The following is a 14364-nucleotide window of genomic DNA, read 5'->3' as shown; positions in this document are numbered from 1 at the left end:
ATTTATGTAATTTGCAGAATTTCTTTGGCCCTGAGTTTGTGAAGATGACGATTGAACCATTTATATCTTTGGATTTGCCACGGTCTATCCTTGTAAGTAATAAAACCAATTTGTGTTACTCTTAGAAAATAATTCCAATAATGACTTTTTAAAAAGCAGTTAAAATTCTTATAAGGTTTACTTTAATAAATGCCATTCATTTTTTTTTTCAATCGTAGGCCAAGAAAGGGAAGAATGAAGATAACCGAAGAAAAGTAAACATAATGCTTCTGAGTGGGCAGAGACTGGAACTGACTTGTGATACCAAAACTATATGTAAAGATGTGTTTGATATGGTCGTGGCACACATTGGCTTAGTGGAACATCATTTGTTTGCTTTAGCTACCTTCAAAGGTACCAAGATATTTCAAGTTCAGTGTGCAGTGTGGAAACTTGGCAACAAGTTGACTTCCATACCTGTTATTGCCCAGCTTGTTTTGGGAAATGTTAATACATGAACACGTCAGCATTGAGAAGGAGGAGTTAGGTTCATTGTTTTAATAGCTTGTCTTTTAGCGTTTTCTCTACCTGATGGTGAAGATTTTTCTTTAGCTCGGTATACTAAAGTGGATTTTATTTATTATATTTTGGGGATCATTATATATGTCAATTGCCTACATATCTACTCTAGATATTAGTATCCTGTTAATCTGAATTTAAATATATAGCAGGATCCTATTTCAGAATCTCCACATCAGCTTCTTTAGCCTACTATCCTTAAAACATACAGTGTCTTATGGTTCGCCTCCCATAAGAGACTATGGACTCTGAAAAACAACCTGAGGGTTTTGAAGGGTCAGGGGTGGGAGGTTGGGGGAACAGGTGGTGGGTGATGGGGAGGGCACGTTTTGCATGGAGCACTGGGTGTTGTGCAAAAAGAATGAATACTGTTACGCTGAAAAAATTAATAAAAAGGGAAAAAAAAAAAAGCCAAAGCTGAATTCCAAAACCCAAAAAAAAAAAAAAAAAAAAAAATACAGTGTCTTTTTTAAATGTTTTCACTTCATGATGGCAAATACATCATTTTAAATATTTTTTAAGCTTTATGTATGTGCACTGAACTTTGTGACATTCCCAATGGTCTCAGAGCATAGCTTCAGTAGAAATCACTCCTATTTATCAGTTAGAATTTCCATAGCTTCTTACTGCTTTGAAGTTGGGCTTTACTAAATCCTTATATTTATAAATTACTCTTCAATATATCAAATTCCTATTTACCTCAAAATTTAACTTAGCTTAGACAACAGAGTACGGTCAATTGCGGTTGAGGATCAAATTATCTTAAAACCCTACAAGATTAGGATAATATCTTCTTTATCACAGAAGAAATGTTTCCTTCAATTTAGTTTATTGAATTCTCATTTCTTAAAAACTAAAGTTCACTTTGTAGAGTCATCCAATAAACATTTAATTAGTACCTACTAATGTTCTGTCACTTTACTAGTTACACGTTTAGACTAATCAGGTAATACCATTCATATGAATAGTTAATCATGATTTCTGTCTATAATACACCTAATTTCTTGAACGTTCTGGATAAGTCAGATTTTATTGAATAAACTTTTATTTAGAGTCAATAATATTTAGATGGAATTACAGAATGAAAAAATAGAATGATGAGTACTTTTTCTTCTAGGTTTCAGTTGAAAACTCAATAATAGTAAATAATAACTAATATTTATTGAATGCTTACCATATGCTGCGTGCTTTACCAAGTGTTTTATATGCCTTGGGTCATTTTAGTCCTACAATAATACAATAATGCAGGAATTAGCACTATTCTGATTTTACGGACAAGAAAATTAATGTCTAGAAAGGTTAAATAATTTATTCAGTGTCATGTAAATGATGCGGTGGAGTTGAATCCAGTTCTGTCTGCCCCTAGAACCCTCAGTCTTAAAAGACTCAGCCACATCATATTGCCCCCACTGTATGCAGTTGCCCTCAGCATTCCCTGCCATACTTCTTAACAATCTTATTTTATTCTTTTTTTTTCTTATTTTATTCTTATGTCGAACTATTTTGTGCAAGTCGACCCCCCCAAAAAAAAACCCACACAGGAATCAGAAGAAAACATTGAAGTATTTTTATCTGAATGTTTTCTCATTCTGTTTTAGATAATGAATATTTCTTTGTTGATCCTGATTTAAAATTAACCAAAGTGGCCCCAGAGGGATGGAAAGAAGAGCCAAAGAAAAAGAGCAAAGCCACGGTTAATTTTACTTTGTTTTTCCGAATTAAATTTTTCATGGATGATGTTAGTTTGATACAGTGAGTACACAAGTTTCTATTCTTGTCTTTCTGTCTTCTGGTCTTTGGACCCTTTAGTTTACTGATACTGAATTACTTGAATATGATCAATGAAAATGTGTTCTCTATCATCAAAGAAATATTTCCTTCAACATAGTTTATTAAATTCTTGTGCCTTAAAAGCTTGATAATAAACCATCTTAGGAACTCAACTTATATTGCCAGTAATAAGAATCTCTCCTGACTCAAGATAAAGCATAGATGTTTAGTGTGCATTTGTTTTTCTAGACATACCCTGACCTGTCATCAGTATTATCTTCAACTGCGAAAGGATATCTTGGAGGAGAGGATGCACTGTGATGATGAGACTTCTTTATTGCTGGCATCCTTGGCTCTCCAAGCTGAGTATGGAGATTATCAACCAGAGGTAGGATTTGTTTTTTTTTCTCCAGGGGCCACTTTTATATTGATATTTTTATCTTCGGCATAATTAAAAACTGAACCTGGTTGATGTGTTTGCTGTTTAGATCTGGAGTTGTTGTTGGTTTTTTTTAAGATTTATCTATCGAGAGAGAGAAAGAGAGTGGGAGAGGCAGAGGGAGATCAAGTAACAATCTCAAGCAGCCTCCGCACTAAGCATAGAGCCTGACAAAAGGTTCCAGTCCCACAACCCTGAGATCATGACATGAGTTGAAATCAAGAGTCAGATGCTCAACCAACTGCGCCACCAAGGTGCCCCAAGATATGGAGATTTTTGAGGCTAGTTTGGTACCTTAGAGTGACTAGGTTTCCCACGTACATCGGTATATAAAATCATACAGTGTAGCTTTCTCACTCTCTCTCTCTTTTTTCTATGTAAAATTTCTTGCTTCACAATTTCAGGATATCTAGCATTTACCCTTCCTTCTCCCAATTTCTAATTAATGGATACTAGGCACAAGGGTTACAAGCCAAATCTGGATCAAAGTCTTCTGCCTTCCACATGGATCCATGCTGTGATGGGCTGAGAAGCTAGCAGAGTCCACTGTACAGAGAACAGATGTTTGTGGCCAATCATTCCTGAAAAAAGTGGATCTGAGAGGAAGCAAGGGGCAAGAATCAGTGCCACTTGCGTAGCATCCTTCTTAACATTAACCCCAACTGTAGTGACATTGGCCCTTGTTGTCTGTCTCTTTAAGCTTGCTAATCAGTTCAGTCATTTTACCTCACTGGATGAAAGAGAAAGAATGATACATTTCCTCTAAAACTCACTCCTCAGGGAGAAGTCTAAATAAAAGTGTCTTACCTCTTGGTTGAGGCAAGAACTTTAAGATAGAAGGAAGAGGGCAAACAATTGCTTATAAAAACATTCTCTCTTCTAGGTTCATGGTATGTCTTACTTTAGACTGGAGCATTATTTGCCTCCCAGAGTGATGGAGAAACTTGATTTATCCTATGTTAAAGAAGAGTTACCAAAATTGCATAATACTTATGCAGGAGCTTCTGAAAAAGAGACAGAGTTAGAATTTTTAAAGGTAAGCATGCAAAATTACAAATGATAAAGTTTTTATCTTTTTCAAAGTAAGCAAGAAATGAAAGACATATGTATCTAAAAGCTCAAGTGTCAATAACTGATACTATGAATTATCTCACTTATTCCTGGATAAAACCATGGCATTTTAATTATCTTGTGAAAGAGAGGACTAAAGCTCAAAGAGCAAATGTAATATTCCCAAAGTTAATGGCTGGTATGTGGGGCAAAACTGATTCAAACCCATACCTGTATGGCTATAGATTCTCTGCTTTTATTCAGTTCCATACTCAAGATACACTGTAAATGTATTCAGATACATTGTAAAGAAGTAACAACTGAATTTTTTGACTGGCTATAAGAGGGGAGGTCATATGGATTAGAATTATTTTGCTTTGTTTTTTCTTAAAATGCTTAAAATACAATTACATCCTCAAAAATAGTGTTTCACAAATGCCGACTAATTCACATAATGAAATGGGGTCAGAAAACATGGCTTTATGGTTCCTGGTCTGCCACCAGCTTTCTTTGAGACCTCAGATAAATTGTCCATTTACGATCAGGAAAGATAGTATTGTGTTAACTTCCAATGAGCATAGCAAGTATAGTATTCTGTTGAGAAGACAAACTTTCAGAACATTCTCCTGATTTAGCTCCCTAGTATGTAACAGTGGCCTTCCATTTGCTCCACACTGAAGGGAACTAAGGTTCCCAGCCCTGTAAGTATCTATGAAGGGGTTGCACTCACCTAACTTACATCACCTTTAATCTAGGGTTTGTGCTAAGAAATATAAGGGGGTTTGTTTTACTTAAGTTGAGTCAACATTTAAAGACATTGAATTATGTAGTTATGTTTTCCTTTAGTTATTACATTTTTATACTTCAAGGACATAAAAAGTTATATTTTTATTAATAAAGGTAGAAAGCAGATTAGCATAGTGGTAAGAATTTGCTTGGGAATTTGTAGTCAGACAGTCTTGCATTTGAATTCTTGTTTCAACCAGCTGTGTGAACTTGGACAATATATTTAACCTTCCTGAGCTTTAGGGTTCTCCCTGTAAGTAGTGTGCTTAATGCATAAGTGGGTTTCCCTACTCCTTCTAATAATATATCCTGTTACTCCGTTCTCTTTAACTTTAGCATCTTTCTTCTAACCTGAGTTTTTTAAATCACATTAATACACCTTTCTAAATTTATACTTCTTTTACATATTTCTGCACATCATGCTATTTGGACCGAGACAGCCAGGCATCCCATATCTGGTCCTTTAAAGACAAAGATTTGCCAGCCTCTGATATAACACATTTCCAACACCAAAAAACTTCCTCATTCCCTTTGCAGTCAACCCCCACCACCACTATGCAAGCTCTTGGCAACTACTAATCTTCTTTCTTTCATCATAGTTTTTTCTTGTCTAGAATTTCTTAAGAAGAATTATGTATTATGTAGTAGTCTTCTGTACCTGGCTCTTTTCACTTAGAAACAATACTTTTGAGATTCATCCATGATACGACACGTATCAGCAGTTTTTGTTGTTGTTGGTTTTGTTGTGTTGTTGTTGGGGAGGGGTTTCTTGTTGTTGGTTTGTTTTTGTTTTTTGCTGGGTAGTTTCTCTTTCTATAGATACGCGACCTATTTATTTTTTCATTAGTTGATGGATATAAAGCTTCTGTAAACTTTCAAATACACATTTTTATGTGAGCATATGGTTTTTATTTCTTTTGAGTAATTACCTAAGAGTAGGTTTGCTGGGATCTTTGGGAAGTGTATGTTTCATTTTATAAGAAAGTGCCAGATTGTTCTAAAGTGTTTGTCCAATGTTACAGTACTACCAGTAATGTGTGAGATTTCTAGTTGCTCCACAGCCTCAAAATACTTGGTATGCTCAGTCTTTTTAACTATTGAAATAGGTAAGTAGCAGTATATCATTGTGGTTTTAATGTGTATTTCCCTACTTACTATTTATGGTGAGCATATTTTCATGTGTTTATTTGCCATTCATGTATCTTCTCCATTGAAGTGTCTAATAAAATCTTTTGCTCAGGGACGCCTGGGTGGCTCAGTTGGTTGGGCGGCTGCCTTCAGCTCTGGTCATGATCCCGGCGTCCTGGGATCGAGTCCCCATATCGGGCTCCTTGCTTGGTGGGGAGCCTGCTTCTCCCTCTGCCTCTGCCTGCCTCTCTGCCTACTTGTGATCTCTCTCTCTCTGACAAATAAATAAATAAAATCTTTAAAAAAAAAAATCTTTTGCTCATCTTTGTATCTGGTTATGTGTCTCCTTATTGCTAAGAAATACATGTTTTCTATATGTTCTGGGTACAGTTCCTTTCTCAGATATATAATATGTTTATCTCCCAGTATGTAGTTTTTTGGGGTTTTTTTTGTTTGTTTTTAGAGAGGGAGATTAAGAGGGTAAGAGAGAGAATCTTAAGCAGCACACTCCCCACTGAGCACAGAGCAGGGCTTGATCTCGCAACCCTGAGATCAGGACCTGAGCTGAAATCAAGAGTCAGACACTTAACTGACTGAGCCACCCAGGCATCCCATTGCATTTATATTTCTTATCACTTTTGAAGAGCAAATGTTTCAGTTTACCAATTTTTTATTCTATAGTTCATGTTTTTTATGTCCCACAAAGAAATCTCTTTCAAATCCATACCCATAAAGATTTTCTAAACTTCATGGTTGTAGTTCCTGTGTTTAGGTCTATGACCCGTTTGGGGTTAATTTTCATATATTCGGTGTAATAGGGGTCAAGATTCATTTTCTTACCTGTGAATACCCATTTGTTTCGGCACCATTTGTTTTCTTTTGTTTAGTTTTATATATTTATTTGACTGAGAGAGACAGCGAGAGAGGGAACACAAGCAGCGGGAGTGGGAGAGGGAGAAGCAGGTTTCCCGCCTATCAGGGCTGGATCCCAGGACCCTGGGATCATGACCTGAGCCGAAGGCAGACGCTTAATGACTGAGCCACCCAGGCACCCCTCAGCACCATTTGTTGAAAAGACTCTCCTTTCCATATCAAACTACAGTGGTACAACTTTCTATATCTTTGTCACTTTCTACCAAGGTACATTGCTATGATGTGCTATTGTTCCAACAGGTATGCCAAAGACTGACAGAATATGGAGTTCATTTTCATCGAGTGCACCCTGAGAAAAAGTCACAAACTGGAATATTGCTTGGAGTCTGTTCTAAAGGTGTCCTTGTGTTTGAGGTTCACAATGGAGTTCGCACACTGGTCCTTCGCTTTCCATGGAGGGAAACCAAGAAGATTTCTTTTTCCGTATGTCCATTTAAACTCCTTTTCATTATATTTTAAAATACATGTCGTCAGTTTCAAATGTAACCTATTAATTGATTACCCCTAAGTAAACTTTAGATTCTTCTATTCAGTAGGGCTAATACATTTTAATAATATTTAACTCTTCTCAGTTGTAGGAAGTATTACTGAGATTTTTATTTGGTCTTAGTTTTATCAGGAAGTGATTTTTAAAAGAATAGTATACATTCCTAGCTGGTTACACGCTCAATTAACTTAGTTAAATTACAACCAAGTTGACTTTCTATTAATTCAGAACCTATTCTGGGTTACTAACTTCTCACATGGAGAAATCTCTCTAATATATATTTAAAAATAATTATTTTAACCCTAGTAAATTTTGTCTAGCTCAATAGTGGCGCCCTCACAGCAACTATGTTTGAATTTCAGCAGTCCAGAGATTTATTGGATTTTATGAACTAAAAAAATTTTTTAATGTCCCAGAACTTTCTGTAGTTTTAAGTTTTAATGTATACTCCATGTGGAGATAAAGTTGTAGAATAGCATGTTTACGAAAGATAGTAAGCCATAAAGGCATATTTTGATTTTGGAAGTCGCTGAAGTTCTGAACATTGAAATGCAATTGGGAAGCCCCAGAGGTGAATAAAAAAATATGTTAAGATGTGTATTTGTTTTTCTAATGGTATGCAAGGACTACTGAGATCTCTAAGGACTACTAGATCCCACATTTGGGCTAAAATACAGTCCCACTAGAACACTGTTTATAAGGATACCAATCTCAAGGTCCCAACTTACTCTGGTTAATTTTCAACCTAGAGACCTTTGAAATCAGTTCTAGACTTGATGGTTAGTTGGTTGGTTTCCTGTGAAACCCAGAGGTACCACTAAGATTACCAGGTAATAATGTGTTCTCTCAGGAAAGCCCAGACAGCCTCATCTTCCCAAGATTGTCCAGACCAGGAAATTGCCCTGGTATAATTTACCCTCCCCAGTGGAAATGCTGGCAGAGCAAATATCTGAAGGAAAGCTTAGATTAATTAACTACAAATCTAATTTGGACCGATTTAGAAAAGGCAACAAATCAAATAGCATTTGATCTAGCATTCAGCTCTCTGTTGTTTGCCAAGCTAGCACACCAGCCCTGCCATATGTAGAACTAGCTGTGATTAGCTCATTTTTAAAGATCTCCAGTAATAGAGATCACATTCCCACGCAGACTGTTCTTGTGTTTAACAAAACTTGTTTATCCCGAACTTCCTTCTCCAACACAGAGCCCTTTTAAACCTTCCTTTCCCCCCACCACCACTAGCCTCCGGGGAGATGGAAATGCCACCCTCCTTCGCCTTTTCTCATCTCTCACAACTGAATTCCCTTGGACACATTTCTTGTCCAGTTTTTCAGTAAACACTTAGAATATTCTTATAATTTGTTTCAAACATGTACAGCTTTACAACTTTGGAGAACAATATCCTAGGGAATTACTTGACAGTGGTTATGTTTGTTTGGAAAAAAAAATTCCCCAACTGTTTCAGGTATGCTACTACTAGTCAAGGTACTAGTTTGGTGCTACTGAGTCTTTAATTCCACTTTAATACTTGCTAATTTCCTTTTTTAAGAAAGAGAGAACGGGGTTCCAGAGATTTCATTGGCAACATATCCAGCTAGAATTTAATAACCTTATTTTGCTTATACTGCATTGATTACATATACTTTTTAAAAGATTTTATTTATTTATTTATTTATTTATTTATTTAAGCTAGAGAGAGAGAGCATGAGCAGGGGCCAGGGGCAGAGGGAGAGAGAGAAGCGGACACCCTGCTTAACAGGGAGCCCCATGCAGGACTCGATCCCAGGATTCTGGGATCATGACCTGAGCTGAAGGCAGGTGCTTAACCAACTGAGTGACCTGGGCACCCCTGATTACATATTTTTAATACCTGGATTCTATTTATGGCATAGTGGTTTTCTATTTATAGTTTTGATATAAAGTTTTAGTGAATTTATATAAACAAATTCAGTTTAAAAATTTGTAGTTTAACAAGACCAGAAATTATGAAGAAGACACCTGCACAATTGAAGTTTGAGTAATACTCTGTTATTGTGTCATTTGTGAACATCACCAAATGTTTCTGCATTTGAAGACAAGGGACATGAGTAGAGGGAATAATTTGCACAGTAGAAGCAGCCAAGAGCTAGAGTAAAACCTAATTGGACTTAAGTAATCCTCCAGAGACATTAGTCTTAGATTCCTAGCATGCCGAATGCTAGTCTTTTAAGACATACACATCATCTGCAAGCCTCACCCCAGAGGTTGCAACATTTTGGGATGCCCTCTTACACAAGACACGTTTATTTCTCAAGAAACATAGAAGAGATAACACTAATTGGTGGCTCTCCTGTTTCCCCTGAATTTGAATGCAAGAATCCCTCAGTCTCTAAATATTGATGTGTTTTATCTCTCATTCCAGCAGCCATGTTACCCAGTGACTCTCTATTCTCACATTTTCTTTTAACTTCTCACAATTTCCATACCAGGCTTCAGGCCATCAAGATTCTTTTTGGCAGAATAATAGCTCTTATATATCAATAAATCAATTTTTTTGAACTTCATTTTCGTACCCAAGAAGAATATATTTTTGTAATGTCTTTTTCAAATAGTTACGGTGTTTGCAAACGTTGCAATATAGTAAAAATATCAATAATCTCATTAAAAGAAATTTTTCCCTTGCTGGTAGCTTGTATACTGTCTGATTTAAGCTATAATATTTGAAAGTGACAGGGGATATTAATTTGATTTATTTGCTGAATCTGTTATAATAACAGGGTCCTATTTTTCTGTATTTATATTGGATGCAGGTCAAGCAACGCTCATGCTTAATGAGTGTTAAATGAAAAATAAAAATAATATCTGTACTTACTAATTATTGGTTACAGAATTCAGTCATGTGGTAGGAAAGCATCCTAATTATCAACACCCCTGATTAATATTGTAGAAAAAGAAAATCACACTGCAAAATACATCGGATGGAATAAAACATGCTTTCCAGACAGACAGCAGTAAGGTTTGCCAGTACCTGCTCCACCTCTGCTCTTCCCAGCATAAGTTCCAGCTGCAGATGAGAGCAAGACAGAGCAACCAAGATGCCCAGGATATTGGTAAGGAGAAACACATTGTGCCAGATGATCAGGGTGCAAGCTTGGTTTTTGCCACAAATTTTAAAAGACTTTCCGTGTCAAGGATGAACATTACAAGGTATATAGATGTTAAATGACTAAGTCAACTTTTTAAAGGTGCCACACATGAAGCTGGGATTTCAACTTCATGTTCATTTTGAAAACAGCCCCCCAGATCAGTCAGGGAGTACCTTTTGAAATGTCTATTTCGTGCAAATCATGAAGCTAACTGATGTAAATATGACATATGGGTCATAGTCTCTACTCATAGTAGAATTACATACTTTTGGGGAAGGTAAAACCAATGTGCATGAAGCAATAATACACCTTAGAGGGTCCAGGTTTTAATAACAGATTAGATCATACAGACTACATGACCTGCAGTAAGAGAGGGGGAGATCAGAGGCCAGAATATTGCAGTGTTGACACTTGAACTGGAATTGGAAGGACAAAAGTAACTAAGATAAATGGAAGGGGTTTCCAGGTGAGGGTAAAAAACACAAGAAATGAGGTAGGGGGCAAGGGGAGTGTGCACCCAGGACAGTGAAGTTACATACTGTAATGGTTTGGGGGGGCAGATTTCCCACCTGTTACTTTTACTTGAGTGAGTCCCTCTTCAGACACTGAAATCAGTAACCCGCATACCCAGTATCAATGCTCAAGCATCAATCAAATGCTTCAGTTCCTTTTGAAAATGAACCAGCAGAAGAAACTAATTCAGCTCTAAAAAATATATCTCCCAAAGAAAATTAATTTATTAATTAATTAAAATTTTAAAAATATATATCTCTCCAACAGAACTGAAATACTTAAAGCTTACTCTGGAACACCACATGTAGAGATTAAAGTTATACAAAGTCTAGTTCAGTATAGTAAATTCTTGTAAACTTCTGTGAAATACTCTGAAGAATTAGATTTTTAAATTTAATGGAATAACACTGATGACCTTGTGCAGCAGAGTCCTATGAATTCTGTATCCAAACTTTCTCACATCCTGAAATCTTACCAAAAAAATGTATTCCCCGTTGGATCACACTGGGGTGATGTCAGCCTACGACTAGATGTTTCTCAGCCTTTCAGAGCTAAGACGGTAGGGATATATGCTTATTAAAAATGAAGATTCCAGAAACCTACCTAAAACTTGGTGAATCACTATCTTTGGGTATTGGGTCCCTGGAATCTGCATTTTAACAGGTTTTCTTCAGTAACGACTTTTATGCATGCTAGAATATGGTAACTACTGCTGTAAAGTAATCTCATTATTTCTTTGCTTTACCTACTTTGCTCTGCTAAAAAATTGTATGCTCTTGCATATTTTAAAAGTGCAGTGAAATATCAAACTTTTTAGAGCTATCAGTATTCCTACTTGGTCTAATACTCTAGTCAATAACAAACCAAAATTATACAATTGAAGGTTGCGTCCTTACAGATGTGGTATAATGTGTTATTATGAAAAAAATCAGAAGACAGAACTACAAAGCCAGCCTTTCTTCCTCAGCATTTCTTATACTGAAGAACAAAATAGTAGTTAGTTAACAGCGTGAACTCTGGAATCAGACTGTCGGGATCCAAACCTTGCTCTATTACTTATAAGCTCTGAAACCTTGGGCAGGCACTTAAACTCTACCTTAGTTCTTATCTGTAAAATGATAGTCATAATGATAATACCTATATCATGAGGTTGTTGTGAAGATTAAATGACTTCATACATGTAAGCCCCTTCAAGGTGCCTGGCACAGAGTAAGTATTGAATAAATATTCATTATTGTTATCTTCACCATCATCAACATTGTTTTACCACCACTACCACTAATAGAAATAGTAGTAGTAATATAATGACCCCATAGGAAAGTAACTGATTTCTAGGAGTCTCATTTTCCTCATCCAAAGTGGGAATACCCTATGTATCTCACAGGTTTGCGCCAAGGAACACAACAGCTGTGTATCCTTGAACTCATATGTGAAAGCACTTTAAGACGGTATTATCTACATCTTTTCCCAAATTTTGTTAAACCTTTAAAGGAATTATTATTTATTTTTTTTTTGGTTCTAACGGCTTAGAAGGAACTACCTGCCTACTTACCTATCTGTACTAGACAAGTGAAAATAACCAGTGTTGTCCATAGGAGGTTGATGGGTTAACAAATGTATGTTACTTCTTTAGCATCAGAGAATGTTGGTGCTAGAATCCTAGAGGCCTTTTAGTCCCAAATTTTACTGATGAGAAAACAGAGTCAAAGCACAGTGTCTCACCTAACCTCATAGAGGTTAAATGAGACTGGAGCCCTGATCTCTTAATTTTTATTTGATGAGTTTTCAAAAAACTAATTTGCATAGAATGAAATTTAGATTAATAATCATTTATTGAGCACTTACTACTTGGAAGAGATGATGCTGAGTGCTGTGAAATAACAGAAATCAATGAAATCGCTGTCCTCAAAAGAGCATACAGTTAAGTTGATGATAGAAAGAAATACCAAACTTTACAAAGTACTGAATGATAGCACAAGCAGAGGTTAGGTAGTGTGGATGGCAGATGCCATGTAGAACAGCCAACCTTTGAGTTCAAAGCTGAAACATTAGTATGAGGATGTAGACTCAGTCTAATGTCCTTTCCCGTCCTGGCAATCCATACTGGAGTCCTTTCCAGGTGAAAGGGATGAACGATAGATCAGATAAATGATAGTTTATGCTCCCATCCAATGAATATATGCAGCATTTTAAGTCTTTCCCAGGACTAGGCTGTGAATGGATTCGTCTAGCATAATCTTGGGTATGTTTACAAAACATCTCTTTTTCTACCAAAGTGTGGTCTACATCTTCCTTAATGGTGAAGAAACCTGTAGGGTATAAAGGCATTTCCTGGTAGTTGAATCTGTGTAAGACTCAGTTTTGCATCTTTGATTACAGTCTGCTCTCAAAGCAAAAGAAAATAAAAATCATGTGATCTGCTCTAATAAAACTGTATTTTAAGCTAAAGATCATTCTGGGTATTTTTAAACCAATATCTTATTTTTATTCTAAAATGTTTTAATTTGGTGTCCACTTCCAATTCTGTGAAAGGACATTGAATTTCCATGTTGACAAAACATGTTTATTTAAACTTCATTCTGATGCATTTTAAAAATCTTCAGTGTTTTCCTATCTCTTTATGCCTGACATAAACTATTAATTTATTAACCCTCCTGGGAATTAGAATGTAAATGAAACAGAATCTAAAGATCTAAGTCAACAACATATGCCTTTTTTTTTTTTTTAAGGAAGTTTTTGCAGCCGTTTTACATAGTGGTCAAGCTGTATTCCTTATAGTGTGCAACATAGGGTTGGTACTTTCCATGAAGGTACCAAATGGGGAGTACCTTGGAAGGTGGATTACCAATGCATGAACTAAATCATTTGAAATGTTGTGTTCCTGGCCCTTTATTTACTTGAAAGGATTTTGAGGCTAAAATTCTGTGATACTGTGCTTTTGGTTGATAGCCTCAAATATTGCCATGACATTGGCTCTCACAAAATAGAGGAAGCTAAGCGTTTGTCATAGAGTATCTCTAAATTGAGCCTCTAAAAGACTTTGGGTGTGTATTAGGAGTGAAAGGAATTTAAGCATAATCAGAACCCCTGCTCCTTGATCCTGCTTATTAACTGAAACCAATAAAATGAAAGAAGGCACGTAATACTTGACTCTCCCATGGCTCTTGTGCCTCAGTTAAATCATGAAAAGTCAACCAAGTGGGAAGGTGAGTTTGGCATAGTAATGAAATATCAAAAAAAAAAAAAAATCATTTTCTGGCACTGGGTGTGGTGCATAAACAATGAATCCTGGAACACTGAAAAAATAAAATTTTGAAATAATTTTCTGTAAAAGCTTTTTTTCTTCTTTTTTTGGTAACAGTTTTATTGAGACATAATTCCCATGCTCTATAGTTTGCCCCTGAAAGCATACAATTCAGTGGATTTCAGTATATTCACAGGGTGGCACAACCATCACAATCTGCCATGAGCTTTAAAAAATATAGTAGTACTCAAGAACTTTTTCTCTGGGCAACATTCTTCTCTGTGTAGCTTCCTTTTCACGTTAGCCTTTCCAGGCTCCAGCTCTCCCTCTC

The 14364-nt window shown here is 36.2% G+C and overlaps 1 protein-coding gene across 5 annotated transcripts in view; it reads left to right on the top strand.

The window, feature by feature from the left end:
• The window catches only part of PTPN13 (protein tyrosine phosphatase non-receptor type 13), a 204684-nt gene that overhangs the window by 131743 nt on the left and 58577 nt on the right, over window positions 1-14364 (top strand). For all 5 annotated transcript variants that reach the window (XM_045997255.1, XM_045997257.1, XM_045997256.1 and 2 more), the window contains 7 exons: window positions 18-92; window positions 219-393; window positions 2157-2310; window positions 2578-2716; window positions 3651-3803; window positions 6905-7087; window positions 10078-10240. In XM_045997255.1, the coding sequence (XP_045853211.1) occupies window positions 18-92; window positions 219-393; window positions 2157-2310; window positions 2578-2716; window positions 3651-3803; window positions 6905-7087; window positions 10078-10240 (1042 nt within the window). The remainder of the gene's footprint in view (window positions 1-17; window positions 93-218; window positions 394-2156; window positions 2311-2577; window positions 2717-3650; window positions 3804-6904; window positions 7088-10077; window positions 10241-14364) is intronic.

This window comes from Meles meles, chromosome 2 (assembly GCF_922984935.1).
Source record: "Meles meles chromosome 2, mMelMel3.1 paternal haplotype, whole genome shotgun sequence".
NCBI classification, from domain to species: domain Eukaryota; kingdom Metazoa; phylum Chordata; class Mammalia; order Carnivora; family Mustelidae; genus Meles; species Meles meles.
Note: the sequence above shows the minus strand (reverse complement) of the source record. Positions and strands in the feature narration are given on the sequence as shown.